The 19,015-nt window shown below is 38.4% G+C and overlaps 1 protein-coding gene across 5 annotated transcripts; it reads left to right on the top strand.

Moving 5' to 3' along the window:
• The first annotated feature begins 2,453 nt into the window (after positions 1 to 2,453).
• On the top strand, positions 2,454 to 17,774 carry LOC143864873 (uncharacterized). Of its 5 annotated transcripts, none has more exons than XM_077375737.1 (13): positions 2,471 to 6,742; positions 6,968 to 7,157; positions 7,297 to 7,444; positions 9,814 to 9,946; positions 10,132 to 10,209; positions 11,043 to 11,133; positions 11,739 to 12,009; positions 12,136 to 12,178; positions 12,271 to 12,374; positions 15,149 to 15,338; positions 15,572 to 16,031; positions 16,248 to 16,339; positions 17,391 to 17,774. In XM_077375737.1, the coding sequence occupies exons 1-11, from the start codon at positions 2,659 to 2,661 to the stop codon at positions 15,706 to 15,708; spliced, it is 5,469 nt and encodes a 1,822-aa protein (XP_077231852.1). In that variant the 5' UTR covers positions 2,471 to 2,658; the 3' UTR covers positions 15,709 to 16,031; positions 16,248 to 16,339; positions 17,391 to 17,774. The 5 variants fall into 5 exon arrangements, with proteins under 5 accessions (XP_077231856.1, XP_077231855.1, XP_077231852.1 ...); XM_077375736.1 differs by having other exon boundaries at positions 2,472 to 6,742; positions 7,294 to 7,444; XM_077375739.1 differs by lacking the exon at positions 10,132 to 10,209 and having other exon boundaries at positions 7,294 to 7,444.
• The last annotated feature ends 1,241 nt before the right edge of the window (positions 17,775 to 19,015 follow it).

The raw sequence follows: 19,015 nt of genomic DNA, 5'->3' as shown, positions 1-19,015 counted from the left end.
CCTCTAAATAATCTATATCAATATCATTTCCTTTTAAAATGTGGAAAGAAAAAAAAATCCTAAGTAATTATTTTCCATCAGAAATATTTTAAATTATGATTTTGGATCTGCTCAATGTGTTTGATCATTGAAATGCGACATCGGGAATGTTTGCTAGTACAACTTTGGCAAGGATGATTCTTCCCCCATCGACACAAGGTTCTGTTTCCAAGTTGATAGCCTTCTATACACTCTTTCCACTATCACATCCCAAACTCTTTTCTTAGGACAACTCTTACCGAGCGGAAGACCCAGGCCGGTACAATGTAGGGAAACGGTCCAAAGAACTTCTAAGAAGACCTGCCAACCGATTTCTCTCTTCTTCATCAACATAAATGCCGATAAGTTTGGATTTCAAGAAGTCTGACCTTTGCCCCATGATCACCTCATAGCATCTAAGCACATCCTTTAGCTTTATAACTTTTTCCTTCACAAACATTTTTTTAAAATAAGAGTGTCGTCGACAAACTATAAAATAAGAGTTCCAATAGAGAATCCTTTGGTGAGACCTCATCTTCTCCCTCTTTCTAGCATTCTGCTTAGAGTTTCCGCTACTATTTAGAATAGAAAAGGAGAAAGGGGCCACCTGCCAAAGACCACAAGAGGATTTAAAGAATCATTCGGGGGAGCAGTTTATTAAAATAGAAAAACAGCAGGATATGCACCTTCTAATTCATAGATGTCACTGTTCTCTCGAGCCCAATCTCTCCATTAAATAATCAAGATAAACTCATTCAACTCTGTCGTATGCCTTTTCCATATCTAACTTACAAAATGCCCCTTTCCTCTCAAAATTCACTAAAAAATCCTTCAAAATTCAGTACTAGTTTCTCGAAACTTTGTCCAGTGTCAAACTTTTGCTCTAAACTAACTAAAAAATCCTTCAAAATTCAACACTAGTTTCTCAAAACTGTGTTCATTGTCTATGCTTTGGTGTTTTATAAGTAATTACAGCTAGAAGAATATGGGTCTTTGTCGACGACGAAATGAAGATCAGATGGCGTTTGCTACCTGAAGTTAAATGTGAAGGTAATTTGTTCCTTGGGATTGGATTTTAGGTCACTAAAAAGAAGAGGGGAACCTGCTTCTTCCTTAGATTGCTACTGCCTTTTAAGGAAATTAACAAAAGGACTTAAAATTCCGAACATACAAATAGAAATGAACAAGAGATGCACTTATTCATGACGGAGGTGAAACAACCTACTCAATTAAGGTTGTTTCTTTTCCCCAACTTCACAGTCCATCTAGGGGTTAGTTGGATGGGATTTTGAAGGACATGTGAACTCTCACTAATCGTTTGTGTTAGTCGGGGACTTGGACTTTTATTGCGTGGGCATCCAAGCTGTCCAAGCTCTCATAGACTTATTGTGACATCGACAAGAACTTCAGTCACATGGGAATTTAAGTTGGATTTTAGTCGTTAACGAATGCACAAATTTGAAGTCAATATTCATTGTTTTGTGGTTACCTTGAGGTTTATGAACTCCACTAATGGATCTAAATATTAATAGTGGTTTGTGGGCCCACTAATGGATCTAAATACTAGGACTATATGGGCCCACTAGTGCGTCCAAATAAGCAAAGATTTGTAGGCCTGAGTAGTGGGTAAAGCTTCAAATCCTACTTCTAAACAGAATTGCGTAAGGATCGTGGTGGATTCAAACCACCATCCTCCCTAGAATTTTATTGTTATAGTTTAAGCTAGTCTCTTGTTTACACATTATTAATATGTATCAACTTATAACAAATGATCAAATGTTTTTCATTTTATTTTGGGTCCTCATTTTCCTTTACAAGCAATTTATCAAAATATAAAAAAATGCAGAAAAATTTAGGGAGAGAGAGAGAGAGAGAGAGATTTGGATTTAGAAATTCCACACGTTTTAGGCTGTGTTCACTCGCGTTCCTGGGAGACCAAATCCAGGGAAAACACCCCCTTTTTTCCCGAAAAAGCTAAAATTCGCATGTTCACTTGTCTTTACGGGATTTTGAAGGAGCCTAGGTGGAAAATGTCACATCTGACATAGAAATTAGGACAAATGATGTGGAAATGAGTCTTTTCTCACAAGTGTGAGATTCCGTTCTCCTTTATTTTGGTCGGATTTGCTTTCCCAGGAAAACTAGTGAAAAAAGTGGGCAAGCAGTTTCTCGGGAAAACTTTTCCTACACAGTTCCTGCGCAAGTGAACAGGTGCGGGAAACCTTTTCCTGCACAGTTTCCCTGGATTTCTTTTCCTAATGCCACGTCAGATTCCGTGGAAACCTTACCTGTTCTTTTCTTTTCCCGGGAAAACAAGTGAAGAGAACCTTTGGTGACTTTAAGTCCGCACATATCACAAAGCAAAGCTTCTAATTTTGAGAAACTTGTCAGTTGTCACTAACAAGGGAGAGATTTGGATTTGGAGATTTCACATGTTTTAGGGGACTTTAGAAATTTCACATGTTTTAGGTGACTTCAATTTTGAGAAACTTGTCACTGACACCTATCCTTCTAGAGTTCTCAAAAAAGGTAACTCCCCTCTTATAGAAGGGATCCCTCCCCACGCACCCCAACCCAAGTTAAATTTAGTCCTAACAATCTTCAATCCCTCTTTGTTAGAGAGAGAGAGAGAGAGAGAGCATGGATTCTCATTTCAACAACAGAAACAGGTACGCCCCTTTTCACAATCACAATTTCAAAAACCCTACCACATACATCCCTTCAAATCCTTATCATCCAAACCCTAATAGGCTACAATCCGCCTTCCCATCCAGTCACTTTCAAGACAGATCTAAGATTGATCATCATCAATATCAAGAACACGAAATTCGTAATAATTATCTCTACCCATCTACTAATTTGATCAGAAAACCCTCTTCTTCAACGTCGCACTCTGATCACAATATAGAAAAGGAAGTTGTTAGGTTATGGAACCAGTCTCAGTATGATCACCATCATCAATACCAAGAACATAAACTTCGTAATAATTATCATCACCAAGAGTTGAATCTCTACCCATCTACTAATTTTATCAGAATGCCCTCTTCTTCAGCCTCTATATTCCCACATCCTGGTCACAAGATAGATAATGAGGTTGTTAGTGACGAGAGCGGCTTTCGAATTGTTTCAGATCATCATTACTATCAAGAACACGAACTTCGTAATAATTATTATTATCACCAACCCAATCAATCTACCAATTTGATCAGAAAACCCTCTTCTTCAGCATCTATATTTCCACACTTTGATCAGAAGATGAAAAAAGAGGTTGTTAGTTATGAAAGCCGCCTTCGAATTGTTTCAGAAATCCCTCACAATGATCATCAACAACAAAAACTTCCTAGTAATTATCATCACCATCATGGTCACAAGATGGAAAATAATGTTTTTAGTGATGGGAAATGGTTTCCCCCAATTAAGAAAGAGGGCAATGAGAGTGACCATGAGATTCTTCGAACTCCGAAGAATAATAAACTGCAGAAGACTAGTGTCTTTGCTAGACTTCAACCTCTGAAACCTACTAGGAAAATTAAAGATGAGCAGTTGGTATCTTCTTCTTCTTGTTTTGTTGAATCCAACGCTACTCCATTGAAAGGTAATGATTCGCTTTTGTTCTCGCAAAACGAAATGCCCATGGAACTCGAAGTTTCTTTCAAATCTAATGCATTGGTAGCCAGACTTGTAACTGGAATACAAGAGGGTCATGTTCTAGATGTGGTATCGAGTTCTCAGAAGGAATTAAAAGAGAGCCCTGATGTAACTGGAATGCAAGAGGGACATGTTATAGACACCACCTCAAGTTCTCAAAAGGAATTAAAAGAGAACACCGATGATATCAATCCGACAAAGAAGAAGAAGAAAAAGAGGAAGAGGAGGAATATTGTTATTCCTGTTTCGGGTTTAGATAGCTCACAGGTAACTGGAATACAAGAGGGACATTTTATAGATTTGGCGTCAAGTTCTCAAAAGGAATTAGTAGAGAACACTGATGAAATTGTTTCGACAAAGAAGAAGATGAAAAAGAGGAAGAGGAGGAATACCATCCTTCATGTTTCGGATGTAGATAGCTTACAGGTAGGTGGAATACAAGAGGGACATGTTCTAGATGCGACGTCAAGTTCTCGAAAAGAATTAGTACAGAACCCTGATGCAACTGGAATACAAGAGAGGCATGTTATAGATGTGACCTCAAGTTCTGAAAAGAAATCAAAAGAGAACCCTGATGAAACCAGTCCGACAAAGAAGAGGAAGGTAACTGGAATACAAGAGGGACATGTTCTAGACGCGACCTTAAGTTCTCAGAAGAAATTAAAAGAGAAACCTGTTGTAACTGGAATGCAAGAATGGTATGTTATAGACCTGACCTCAAGTTCTGAAAAGGAATTAAAAAAGAACCTTGATGAAACCGGTCCGACAAAGAAGAAGAAGAAGAAAAAGAGGAAGAAAAGCAATATAATCCTTCCTGTTTCGGATTTAGATGGCTTACAAGAGGGACATGTTCTAGACAGGACCTCAAGTTCTCAGAAGGAATTAGAAGAGGACCCTGATGTAACTGTAATACAAGAGGGCCATGTCATAGATGCGACGTCAAGTTCTCTAATGGAATTGAAAGAGAACCCTGGTGAAACCAGTCCGACAAAGAAGAAGAGTAAGAAGAAAAAGAGGAAGACGAGCAATATCATCCTTCCTGTTTCGGATTTAGATAGCTTACAGGTAACTGGAATACTAGAGGGACATGTTATAGATGCGATCTCAAGTTCTCAGAAGGAATTGAAAGAGAACCCTGATGAAACCGGTCCGACAACGATGAAGAAGAAGATGAAAAAGAGGAAGAGGAGCAATGTCATCCTTCCTGTTTCGGATATAGATAGCTTACAGGTAACTGGAATACTAGAGGGACATGTTATAGACGCGACCACAAGCTCTCAAAAGGAATTAAAAGAGAACCCTGATAAAACCGACTCGACAAAGAAGAAGAAGATGATGAAGATGAAAAAGAGGAAGATGAGCAATATCATCCTTCCTGTTTCAGATTTAGATAGCTTCCAGGTAACTGGAATACAAGAGGGGCATGTTATAGATGCAACCTCAAGTTTTCAGAAGGAATTAAAAGAGTTAGAATTCATTGACTTGCCAAAAGTGACATCTCCCGACACCAGTGCTGTGGATGGTTCGCGGGCCTGTCCAAATCAGATGTTGGTTTCATTGAAAGAGAGTTCAGTGGAAACATCTGATGTTGTCATGGCCTCAATTGTTGATGGTATTAACGAAAATCCTAGGAAAGATGGGGTGATATTTGTCAAGGATGTTTCACAATATGTTCATCCAGACCTGGATTATACTAAGGACTTAGTTGTTTTGGATATGCAGCCTCCTCTTCCATTGGCATTAGAGGGTGATCATCCAGAGGCTGCTCCAATTGGCACTGTGGTCTCTAATACTAACTCCAATAAGGAAGAACATTCGCCTGAGAGACTCCCCATGATAGATGCTCCAAATTCCATATCTGTGGTTTCAGAGCTTCACATTTTGAATGCAGAACAGTCATCCTGCCATCTTTCAGTTGAAAAGGTTTGTGGGGATAGCAATAAACCTGATGAGAAACCTATGAATATAGATGTCATTCCTTTAAATTCTATTGATTCATCGGTATCTGAACCTGAAGTCATTGAGAAATCAGATCAAAGGATGATAAATGTTCGCGCAATTCCGAAGAAGACGCAGTTGACATTGCAGAAAAACGAACTATCAACAGCAAATTCAATCTTGACTGGCGGAGAGCTCGTTGGTAGAAGGATCCACCAGAGCCCTGGAATTCCTAGGAGTTTTCCCCATCGGGCAATTTTTACTTCAGGGCCTTCAAAAGAGCTTACTTTTTCAACTAACAATGCGAGAGCTCAAACATGGCGCCGCACTGCTATCGCTTCTCCTTCTCCTTTACCCATACATGATTCGCCCTTGAGTTCCGGTACTCCAAAAAGACAGTCACCCAAAAAGATTGGGAAACTTCAGAGTGCCTCTTATATTCACAGAGGTAATAGCCTCGTAAGGAAATCTGGTTTGAGTCGTTCAGTTTATCCGTCAAATTTCATGACTGGAAATGAAATAAAGAACTCCATGGGAACTGAGAGTAAAGTTGATAGTGCTGAGCGTCTGGCTTGTTCAAAAGATGGTGGAATGAATCCTTTGTTTGATAGGCCCGAAACACCCCCTCGACCCCTCACAGACAGGTTACCGAATTCCACAGTGGATTGTCCTTATTCCATTATAGCAGAACCTCTTTCTCAAGATGCTTCAGAAACTTTTGCAGATGCAACTTCGGGCCCTATTAAACTTATAAAAGGAGAGTATGCTCCTGGGAACATCAAACCTTCTGAGAACCCACCTGCTGACCTCCTTGTGAGAAATTTAGAAATACAGAGCTTGTTAGGTGGTAGAAAGTCAAAGTCCTCAAATCAATTGGTTGCTGCTCCCACACCTGAACCTCGTGATTTAGCTGTCTCCATCACTGGCAAGACTCGGGCATTGACAGTTACCGCGTCACTTAATGGTTATTACAAGAGGAAGAAGAATCAGCTTATTCGGAATGTTTCATTGTCTAGAAATCAACTCAAGCAAGCAGTTACTAATCCCTTTGACAATTCAAATACAGAGTGGCAAAGGGCTCCAAAGATGTCCTTCTTGAACTACAGCAGAAGTTTAAGTATGAGGCGGTTTGATAAAGGTCTGTTTTTAAGTTTGATACTCGAATGGTGTAATGTCAGTTTCTATTTTGATAGTTCTTCTCTCTTTTAGGTCCTGAATAAAGTCTGGCTGATACTAATTTATTCTTTTTTCACTGTGGAGCAAATTTCTGAAATCCTAGATTGCAGTAACTTATTCTAGTACTTCTTGACAATGTCAGATCTTTGACAACTCTTAACTTGGTTTCACACTTTCACCTCTGCAGTTTTAGAGAGAGCATGTAAACCTTCAAAGTTCTCTTGGGTATGGACGCTTGGTGGGACAGAAGATACGAATTCATTGCATCATTGGAAGGTTCTGGCATGCCTTTTTCCATGGAAGAGAACAACATACTGGAGATATTTCATGAGTAATGCCTTGTCAGTTTCAAATAGGAGTTCCTTTTCGCCGATCAGGTAGGATAGATTGCATACTTAGTGTACTTGTCCCGGTATACTTTTACTCTAGTTCAGTTTTTTTTAATCTCCGTGTATTTTCCTGCTTATATTTATAACCTGTCGAGCATATTATCAGCCGTTTCTTTGCTTTCAGTAGGAAAATGCAGCTCTCACAGAAGATGGATGCAGTATATACAAGGTCAACTAGTGGATTTTCTTTACAAAAATCCAAGGTAATAAGTATTGGTGGATCTAGTCTGAAATGGTCAAAGTCGATTGAGAGATGCTCAAAGAAGGTCAGTGAGGTTAGTTGGTCTAAGACACCCGAGCTGGTCCAGATTTTCTCCTTATTCAGTTAGCTAATGGTGGCGGTCGTCGTATATGTCACAAATATCTCCGACATCTTCAAACTATAGCGATTTTATCGTGACATTTTGTTAAAACGAAAAAAAATCCCGAAATAATCCAGAGAATTAGAAAATATAGCGATATTTTCATTTAGCATGATAACATCGCGATAATATCATGATATTTTTTATTTTATACTTTTTCTTAATTTATATATTTTTAAATAATTTTATTTTTATTGGTTATTCCCGATATAAATTTGAAAAAGTAAAACAAATTTAATATATCCCGAGATTTTTCGTTGCCGAGAAATTCCTGAGGACGATATTTGTGACTTAGTTCGTCATGTAGCTTGCTTTGTTGCCTAAAATATGCTAGCAGTTGTTGCTTTCCACACCTTCAGCAACTATAGTTAGTCATCTCTAATGAATTACAAGATGCAAAGACAGTTTCCTTTTGCATCGAATAAAACTTCCTCCATGATTTTATTTTTTGTCTCACTCGTCCTATCATAACCCTAACCCCCCACGCAGCTCCCCACCCAATTCGTCCAGTAGTGAATTTATGATTGACATTGGGATCATAAATTCAAGACATATGCGAGTTGTACCCTACCTACAGGGACACATGAATTGCAGGAATGAAGGTTACTGTGACCGACTTTTGTGATTTGGCTTCTAAGACTCAATACGGCTAATCTGATATGATCTCAGGTATATGTGCATGCCTTTGGCATGTCCATTGTATGGATTAGAAATCTTATCGTTCTATAAAGATGTGCTTTTCGGATGGGCCACACATGCGTACCTTTGGCTTTGTTTGTCGATTCCAGAGTTAGAATTGTCTAAATCCCGATCCAAGAGGTTCTGGCATCGGTTTATGTTCCATTTAACTTACTAGGGACGAGTATTTTGTTAACAATTCAGTCATTTGATATTTCCTGTTTGATCCATGATCATCTTGTGGCGCATCTTGGGTGAAGCTTACATCTCTTCTATTAGGCTCCTACATTTGTGTCCCTTTAAGTGTTGCATTTTGTGTGGCTGGATGAGGATCCATATTCTTGTCGTGGGTTGGTTGCAGAAGAGGAAACCATCGGTCTTGTGTGCATAAATTCTTTGTATGTTGAGGAAACGACTTGTCCCTCTATGGGTGTGGTTCTTTTTCCATCTCTTTGGCTGGATGTGAATCCAACTGCATTCCTTGGTATACTTGTGGTCAACACGGAGACTACTGAGGGAGAATGAGGGAATGTAAGTGTTTTGACATGAATCCAACACAATTTCTTGGCATGCTTGTGGTCACAACAGAGGCTACCGAGGGAGAATGAGGGAATGCAAGTGTTTTGGAATTTTCACTTTTTTCTTTGCGTCGTGGTGTCTATGGATGGAAAGGGGCCACAAGAAACTTGAAGGCATAATTAGTGGTGGGCTTTGACATGATTAACTATCTTGCTTCCCTTTTAAGAAAGTTCCTTTGTCGTTTAGACTTCCTTATTATTGTTTGATGCATTATGAAGGGTTCACAATCTACTTTTTTGCCATATTTGTTCCATTTGTCTCATCCTGGCATCATGAATTTAAATGGCTGTAGTAGGTAACCTGTGTGGCTTTTGTAGTTCTACGTGCAAAGAATGGCTCATTATTGCTGTAGTACACCGGGCTTCTTAGATGAGGCCAATGGACGAAGTGATGTGGTAAGGTCTTCCTTGTTTTCTCAGCTTCTTCATAAGGACCTTACTCCGAGGGAGCTTTCTAACACAATTAGATGGAAGATGAACTAGGATGCTTAGTGACAACGATGTGGGAATTTTTTTTGTCCTTAGGATTAGGAAAAGTTTTTGGCTGGTCACAGAAGAAACAACGAAACCGATAAGGTTAAGGATGGTTTGCTTACTGGTGGGTTTACTTGTCATGCATAGGAGTTCGAGTTTTTTCCACTATCTGAAGTCAGGCCTTTTATCTTCTGTATGTCTGCTTGTTCTGTACTATCTATGTGGTCTCACCGTCGGCTTTGTCACCTGCTTTTCTCCAAGCAACCAGCTCTAAATGCTCATTTGGTCAAACCTCAAATAGAGCTTATTAATTATTTTAATGCTGAAGTTCTAGAAGCTCACCATATTTGAGTTATTCCAAATCGGTCTAGAACCATTAATTTTATTAAATTTGCTGAATAGACATGGTTCTATTCATATCATCTTTAAAAATGGAAAAGATATGCTAGTATTCATGTTGTTCACTCTTATACCTTTAGTGTGTCTTCGCTCACTTTTGTTCCATGGTTTTCCTATTGCTTCTTGACCTGACGTAATTGTTCTGGTTTATAGGAAGCTACCCTGCCAGTTGCTGCAGAAGACAAAAAGAAAAGAGAGCAGAAAGGAGCTTCTTTTAGAGCTTCCAATCCAAAGAATGGGGGCCGTTTCTCTCTTAGGTCATGTTATGGCATTGAGCTGCAACCAGGTACTCGTTGGCAATATGGGTGTGACGGACATGTTCTTAGATTCAAGCATTTGGCTAAACTGTGGTCATTGGAAATGATTGAGTATTTTATGCATGACACACACCTTTGAGCGGATTGTGCAAGTTAGTTATTGATTATGTGTTCTTCATAAGAGTAAATGGAATGGATTATTGCATGTCTACAGGAGAGCGCATTTTCCGTGTTGGTTCAGTTCGGTACAAAATGGATTCATCTAAGAGGACACTTTTGAGAATTTCAGGAGGTTTATCATACCAATTCCATCCTTTCATTTAATTTGTTCTTATACATATTCATTTTTATGTTGCGGCTTACACAAATTTCTAGATGTCTAGCGGAGTTTAAATCATCCCTATCAGAATTTCACAAGATTATGCATTTTGGAAGGAATCCACTTGAAATGAAATGGGGATGGAATCCACTTGGAGTTTAAATCATCACTTATAGTCAGTCTCATTTTGTAGTTACAAAAAGAGGCTCTCCAATTTCATTGATGTCAATTCAAATGTGACAACGGTATCCACTCAAAATGAAATGGGGAGGAGGCCTTTCTGAAATGGCCATCAATATCCCATAAACTTGGTAAATGTTTAGATGAGGTTGGCTTGGCAGAAGACTATACACTAACAATTTATAAATTCTTCAAATAATATGTTTTATAAAATATTTTGTAATATGTATAGATCGATCAAGTTGGTAGTCTACTAAATGATGTCATCTAAAATGTCGATATACTTGGCTTGATACTTACTGACTCCATGAACAATTCCATTCAAATTATATTAAAGCATATTATAAAATAATATATCGACTTAACATTATAAAATTTGTTGATCTGTAACTTTAATAATACATTATTCATGTCATATCAGCCACATCCGTGAATTGTGGCAGAATTTCTCTTGCCTTCAAGCCATCTCGTGAGTTTGCAGAGCATGACTTGACAATTCAGTCTTTACTTAGCCTTTTTATCAACCATAAATTTCAACTTTGCATTTCGACAGAGAAAAGTAATTAATTTTACATGTCCGTTTTCATCCATCACTTTGACAGTATGAGTACCTTTTTCTTTTACAGAGGACAAAACATCAGGTGCTGTTGATCTCCAGTCAGGAAAGAACACCAGGACATCTTTTGTTCCAAGGAGATTGGTGATCGGCAATGATGAGTATGTGGACTTCCATGCATATATACAGATTTACATCATCTATATGAACATATATACATTGTGTGTGTGAGGCTACTGATATTCGCATTACCATGTTTCGATAATGGGACGAAGTCACCTTGTCTTTTATTAGTTAACCAGCTGTCAAAAGCTATTACTATTCCCAAAAAGCTCTCAGCAGCCAATTAAAACATAAAAGACAAGGTGAGTTTGCCCCCATTATCGAAACATGGTAGTGCGAATATCATTATATAGGCTACTGATATTAGTACTACCATGTTTTTATATTTGCACTCACTCACCTTGTCTTTTCTTTCTTTATTTGCTTTTGAGAGCTGTTTTGGAAATCATGATAATCATTGACAGCTGGTTAAAGAGTAAAAGACAAGATAAGTTAGTGCAGTTATCAAAACATGGTAGTGTGAATATCAGTAGTCTAGCCCAGCCTCTTTCTCTCTCTCTCTCTCTATATATATATATATATTGCAAATCTTTAAAACTCCAGCATCTGTTACAAGCTAGTGGGACTTGTTAATTTATGGTGCATATAAAATTATTAGCAAGTGTTAACAGGTTTGCAATTCATGCTTTCCAATAATGAACAGATACATTCGAATTGGCAATGGTAACCAGCTTGTGAGAAATCCAAAAAAATTGGTTCGCATCCTGGCAAGTGAGAAAATTCAGAGGAGTTTGCACACTGCTAGATTGCGCTTGGCCAAAAAGCAACAGTACTGCCATTTTTTCACGCGATTTGGGAGGTGCAATAGGGATGACGGAAAATGTCCCTATATCCATGACCCTGCCAAGGTAGCTGTCTGCACAAAATTTTTAAAAGGTTTATGTTCCGGTGCTAACTGCAAGCTCACTCATAAGGTTAGTTTGGTTTCAGTCAATATAAGTTCATAACATATTTTAGTCTATTACAATTTACACCAAATTTGTTGTTTGTCGTAGATCTGTTTTTCTACACATTAATTTGTCATGACATGTCTCATGTAGGTTATTCCAGAGAGAATGCAGGATTGTTCTTATTTTTTGCAAGGTGACTGGGCCCCGCTGTTTAGTAAATATATTGATATGAATTATGTAAACTACCTAATAATACAAACACCATTCTGAAACTTCCCTTGGCAGGATTATGCAACAACGAGAACTGTCCATACAGGCATGTAAACGTAAACCCTAATGCATCTGCCTGTGAAAGTTTTCTCAGGGGCTATTGTGCTGATGGCGATGAGGTACACCATTGTATTCAAAATTGAACATCAGTTTTTATATCATATTTCTTTGGTCACCGCATGCTATTTTCTTATATTTCATGTTATGTTTTTTTTTTTTATCATGGCTGGTGTCCATTCACATATATTCTCATGCCTATTGGGCATGCCCATTAATTGCCCAATTACATTTGTGATCTTAAAGTAATAGAGAAAAAATCTGTAGTAATGGTATAATCTCTAGGGATTTATCGTTCCCGTCATGAGATTTGTTTCTTTTTTGCCATACTCGTTCAACTATGAAGAAGGGTATTTTACAATTTACATTCAGTTCAATACCCATTCAATGTCCAATTTACTTTTGAGACATGTTGAAACATTATACTTTTTAGTATGGTTTTTCTTTGTATGTAATTTCAATTGCATTTTTGAAAATTTTATTTTGAAATTTTCTTGTTGCCCTTATTTTTCTTTTAGAGTGAAAATAATCGATGTAGGCTCGTTGAGTCAGCACCTATGGTTGAATACTTTCTCCACAAAATATAACTAACAACCAATGCAAAGGTTTAGGGTTTGATTAAGGGAGGATTATGATATCTAAATCTGTAGGGGATAGGTTAAGAACTTACAATTTTAAAAGGGATTTAAATTCTGGTTCAGAAGTTTCTGCAAAAACTGAGAGTATCATTTGGGGTTTCAGCTTCTGGATGGAATATAGGTTAAGTGACACAAAAGAATGTTGTGTACATCAAACGGAAGGGCGTGGCTGTTTGAGAACCATTTTCTGGGGTTTTGTTGGGTCAATATGCTTGCTGATTTTTTGGATATGGGAAATTTGGGTGGCTGAAAGGGTGGGAGTTATGATTTTGATTAGGGGTTACAACTAGGGCAAAGGAAAGAGAAGCAAAGCGAGCGAAGCTTGGGTTTCCACCTTGCATATTGAAGAGGACTTTCTCAATGTAATCAGTTCAAGGCTTCAAGCCACTGTTTAAAAATTCCTGAGAATCTTCTACTCAGTTTTACCTTGGTTGAGGTCTTGTCCGAGTTCAAGTTTTGGCCTACTGACTGCTGAGTCAATCAAAAAATTGTTTGACTCGCACAAATTGACATTGTCAATCATTGACTTGCCAATCGACTCAATTTTGCCTCGGCTGAGTTCTTGTTGGAGCTTGAGTTTTCAAACATTGGGTCAAACAATCATGCTTCAAGTCATACTGATATTGCCACGATGTCAACTCTTTTCTTTCTGTTGTTCAATGTACTTTTATCTGTAACCATAAAAAAAAAAGTACTTTATCTGTAATTAAGAGAAAAAAGTCCAGCGTTTGTAAGATCCCACATTGGAAAGGGAGAGAAAGTTCTTGTGCTATATATGTGAACTCGTAGACGCATTTTCAGCATCTCCAAAAAGGGGCGGGCCCCACGGAGTGGGTTGGGCACATTTAGTGCTGCTGGAAAACAAAACCAGGGAGGGTGAGAAAACCCAGAACCAGACAATATTTACACAGTGGAGTTGGGGCGTGGCGTGATAGAATGGTATCAGATCCGTACATCTAGCAGTACGGTGTGCCAACGAGGACGCTGAGCCCCGAAGGGGTGGATTTTAGGATCTCACATCGGAAAAGGGAGAGAAAGTTCCTGGGCTATATTTGTGGATTCTCCCTCTCCCTGTGTAGACGCGTCTCCAAGGGGCAGGCCCAACGGGGTGGTTCGGGCTCGGTTAGTGTTGCTGGAAAACAAAACCGGGGAGGGTGAAATACCTAGAACCGAATAATATTTATACAGTGGGGTTGGGGCGTGATAGAATGGTATCAGAGCCGTAACTCCCGCAGTACGGTGTACCAGCGAGGACGCTGGGCCCTAAGGGGGTGGATTGTAAGATCCTACATCGGAAAGGGAGAGAAAGTTCCTGGGCTATATATGTGAACTCTCCTTTTCCCTGTGTAGATTCATTTTCAGCATCTCCAAGGGGCAGGCCTCACAGAGTGGGTCGGGCACACTTAGTGCTTCTGGAAAACAAAATCGGTGAGGTTGAGAAAACTCAGAACTGGACAATATTTACACAGTGGAGTTGGGGCATGACAGCGTTGATTAAAATAAGGGCCACCCTTGGGAAGTTTAATTACATAGCAGGCTCTGACATGCCTCTAGAAAGGTCTAGCAAACTGTTATTGCTTTGAAGAAATATAGATTTCTTAACATTATAAGCACTTGTACTTCAAATACGTAGCATACCTACTTAGACTAGTCTGCACAGCATGCTTAGCAGAAATATGTAGTTATTATGTACTAATGCAAATGAGAGCCAGCAGTTGGCACTTTGTAGGGTTTCTTACAAGAATCTTGTGTAAGAGCATGGGAATGAGTCAAAATTTGCTAGCATGTATTTACAATTAAGGAATTTTATTTTTTAGCATAGGATACAAAACTATGAGAACATTTTTAGCAAAAAGTGTACCTTATTCTCAAACTTCAAATGGGATTGAAAGACAGGTTTATTAATCGGAGAGATATCTATTCTCTTAAAATTTTCTCTTTCAAGAGCTAACATAGTCAACCATTTCTTGAGGGGGTGTCTGGCTTTGTTTGATTCTCTCCCTCCTTGGGTTTCTCTTTTTGCTGTTTTCTATTTTCTTGTTGTGCTTTTATAGCTTTTTGTATGGTTAGCATTGATATCTTTGTATCGACCATCTCAGCCATCTTTGCCTTCAGTGATAAAATTAGCTACCATTCCAAAGAAAACATATTCAACCATTTCTTTGTACTGAATGAATATTACTTCTCTGAATATGCAGTGTCGTAAGAAGCACACTTATGTCTGCCCCCTGTTTGAAGCAAAGGGAATGTGCCCTAAAGGGCCAATGTGCCCTAAAGGGCCAATGTGCAAGCTTAAGCACCCAAAGAATGGAAACAAATGCAGGAAACAGAAGCGGTCCAAGGACCAAAAGAAAACCGGAGGTCGTTACTTCGGGTTTATTGGCACAGGTGTGTCTGCAACAGCAGCTTGTGACCTTAATATGGGGTGTTGGGATATGTGGATTTTAAAATCCAGGATTTGTCTTTACAGTGCTGTTTGGATATCTACAATCCTGGCTTTTATAATCCACGACCATGGATTTTAATCTCAAAATCCGGGTTTTAGAAATCTCTATCGCAACAAGGGATTTTCTTCTCTGAGGGACAATTTACTGAGTATATTGGCCTGGATTTTGATGCAGGAGAAGCTGAAGAAACCAAGGATCCAATGGCATCACAACTAATCTTATTCAAAAGTGACCCCCCTGCAGATTTACACTCAGATGATCTTGATGAGCTCATTAAACCAGTCCGCCTCATGAATAACACTACCATGTGATGAATGCTTCTCCTTCTATCAGCACCCAGTTGGGCACTTGCAAGCTGTGTAATCTATTTTTATGGGTGATATATATATGTACAGTATCTCAAGCCGAAACTATCTCATGTGTTGTGAAGGTGGTCCCACAATAAAATTGTTACTTTGTCATGTTTATAAATTTTTGATCGACACATTGAATAATGCTGGACTTCACTGACCAGCTCTTTGGGCTGGCTTTTGCTCCGGCACATGCAAAGCTTTCCTGTTTTCTGTTATTGCCGAATGGAAGGGATGGCCTTTAAATCCTTAAGGATAACGACATCCTTGAATATAACAATAAGGTACACCGATGATGTTACTATACTATTACTTATATATGTGAATGGCATGAGAGGGAGGGAGGGGACCGACTACTAAGTGCTAATATCTCTACAACATTACATAAAAATTTACTGAAAATTATCTCTGGCTTTATTCTAGTAACTTTCTGAATGATATCCCTTGGTTAGTAACTGAATCCTTCTCTTTGTGTGTGTTTCTTTAATTGGAATTTGCAGGAGAGAGCTGTAGATGGGATGACACAAGCTATGGGAATGTACATTGAAACTCTCTGTGGACTTCCAATGAATACCCTCTCTCGATTAATAAGGTGAGAGGCCCTTATACTCTTTTTGTTTTGTTTTCTCTTAATTTAGAGGTTCATGCATGATTAAACTAACACACATAAATGCATTGGAAATTACCTACCTGGGAACTGTTTTCATATTGAGTAGTTCAATGCAAGAAGTGCATGATGGAAATACACAAAATTTAATATTATAAAATTTGTCATTTCTCTTCTACCTCCAACCCACCCTTCACCCCTCCTCTCTTTCCAAAACATGCACCCACAGAATGCCAAAATGACTTTGGAGAGGTCTTCGACTTTGGGGGATGCCCTATTCTTATTATTGGGCTTCCAAAAAAAAACCGACACCCGCAAGTAATTTCTCGGGATGTGTGTATCTTTGTTTTTTTTATAAATTTTTTTTTTTGGTGTTGTTTTTGGTTTTTATCAAGAAAAATCTGGAAAATCAAAATATTTAAAAAATATATAAAAAATAGAAATTTAAGAGCAAAATTAGGACAACAAATACTATTGTGGAGTTATTGGGATAAAAAATAAAATATGAAGATATCTTGATATTTTTCAGAATCTCGAAAAAAATCAAAGGATTTTATCATTTTATAAAAATAAAAAATTGCTTAATATTATGATTATTTTTTCATAAATATCGGAGTTATTTGTGACTCTCCTTGCACCCACCTGCTGCGTTTTGCTTCCTTGGTGATTCAACTGCCTAGCCTTGCATTTTCTGTTTCAAAACAATCGTCTAACACAGGGCTGTTGAGCCTTAATGTGCAGCCCATTTCAGGCCATTTATGTTACCTTTGTGTTCTCTTTAAATATGTTGATTATGCTTTGATATTTGAGTAAAATTGTGAATTAGCCAAATTGTTGTTTAATACCAAATATTTGTTTAAATCATTCGTCGAGTCTTGGTGAAACTCGGCAAAAACTAGTGAAATCGACCAACTTCGCCAAATTTGGTGCTCTTTATTACAGTAATTCGGTGGTTTTGCAGATAACTTTTGACATGGTGCTCTTCATATTTTACAACCACATAATTCTCACTAATCTTCAATTATTCTTACGACAGGTGTCTACAAGGTAGAGATCGTAGTTGCAAAACTCTCTTGCCATTTGCAAAGTCCAATTCCTTTTGCCTTGGCTGTGTTCTTGTCCGAGTCCACTTTTTTACTCTCCTGAGCTATGACCGTGCGTCGAAGAAGTTTTCGATGGCGTCGTAATGAGTTGTTTGGCATATGCTTTGGCCACATTTTGGCTCGCTTCCGTGTTTTGAAACGCTGGTAGAAACATGCTCTTTACAACTTTTGATTATATACTTGTACTAGTTGAAATTCTTTATACCATGGGCTTACTTGTAATTATTCTGTACGAAATATCCTCCTGAACTATGAAAGTTGTGTCTTTTTTATCTGCAAAATACTTTGTCCCTCTATAAAAGCACCAGTTTTAACTCTCTAATTCTGTCATGTAAATCTCTCTCCTTTTTACCCTTTTTCTTTGGGTGATGATAAATTCGCACCCCCTGTAAGATGAGTCACACCCCTGCAATGTGAATTTATTTCAAGAAGCGTTAAAGTCTGACGTTTTTTACGTCAATTCACATTAAAAGAGTGCGAATCATCCTACACGGGGCCAATTGATGGGAGATCAAGAACAAATATTCTTAAAATCGCGATAAAATTAGAGGACTGGAGGTCAGGTTTGGGTCAATTCACATTAAAAGTTGAGCAAGAAGGAGAAGCCTTCCCGAACACGGGGAATTTTCCAAGTTGATACTTTGGACAACCAAGAGGAAGTCTCCTATCATAATGTTCTCCACTTGTAGATCCTTTGCTATTAGGATATCCTTTCAGAAAGGGAAATGTTATCCGCACAACCATATTTTGATATTTGCACAAACAGCGAAACATAGCTGTCTTTTCTTCTTTAATTGGCTTATGAGAGCTTTTTGGTAAATGTAATAACCTTTTGACAGCTCTTTAATTAAATGTTATAAAACAAGCCAAAATATCAAAATATGGTTTTGCTGATATCATTTCCCTTGACAGATGGCATACAATTTCTGTACATTATATTACTAGCTGTGCAATCTGGGTTGAGCTTTTGCTAAAAAAAAATGAATTGGAATCAACCCCAAACAGATCCCCATTTTATGCTAAATGATCAACCCAAATTCCCAAAAAACACCCAAGTTGTACCTTTAATTATTACTAGGAATTTGCTAGGCAATTTCGCGGAAAGCCATTTCATGGCTCACTCTTATTACTATATGTCCAAGAAAACAACTACTCATGCTGGGTTAGGTCGGGTTGAAGCCAACCCTAACCCAGCACAAGGTATCATTACCTCAACCCAATCAGCGAGTTCAGGGTTAACCGTAACCCAACCTGCCTTTAAATTTCTCAACCCTAACCCAACCCAACCCAACCCGAGGGGGAATCAGGTTACATCGGGTTTGGGTTACGCCCGACCCAAGTTACACTCCTTACCAATATGGCCAATCTCCATAAAGATTTCAGGTAAATCTTGAAAACTTTTCTTCTTGGCCAATGTAGGAAAAGGGATGTGAGAGAATGGGGTTAGAGAAAATTTAACTTGAATAAAATGGTAATTTATTTCTTGATAGAAGTAGCATAGGGGCAAATGAGGACGAAAACTCTTGTAATTTCAGAATTCCCATTCCGTCATCCATAT

The sequence above is a fragment of the Tasmannia lanceolata genome, unplaced genomic scaffold, assembly GCF_043159265.1.
Source record: "Tasmannia lanceolata isolate RefF3 unplaced genomic scaffold, GAP_Taslan_0.1 ptg000054l, whole genome shotgun sequence".
Classification (NCBI taxonomy): domain Eukaryota; kingdom Viridiplantae; phylum Streptophyta; class Magnoliopsida; order Canellales; family Winteraceae; genus Tasmannia; species Tasmannia lanceolata.
The sequence above is the reverse complement of the archived record's forward strand: the minus strand, read 5'-3'. Positions and strand labels throughout refer to the sequence as shown.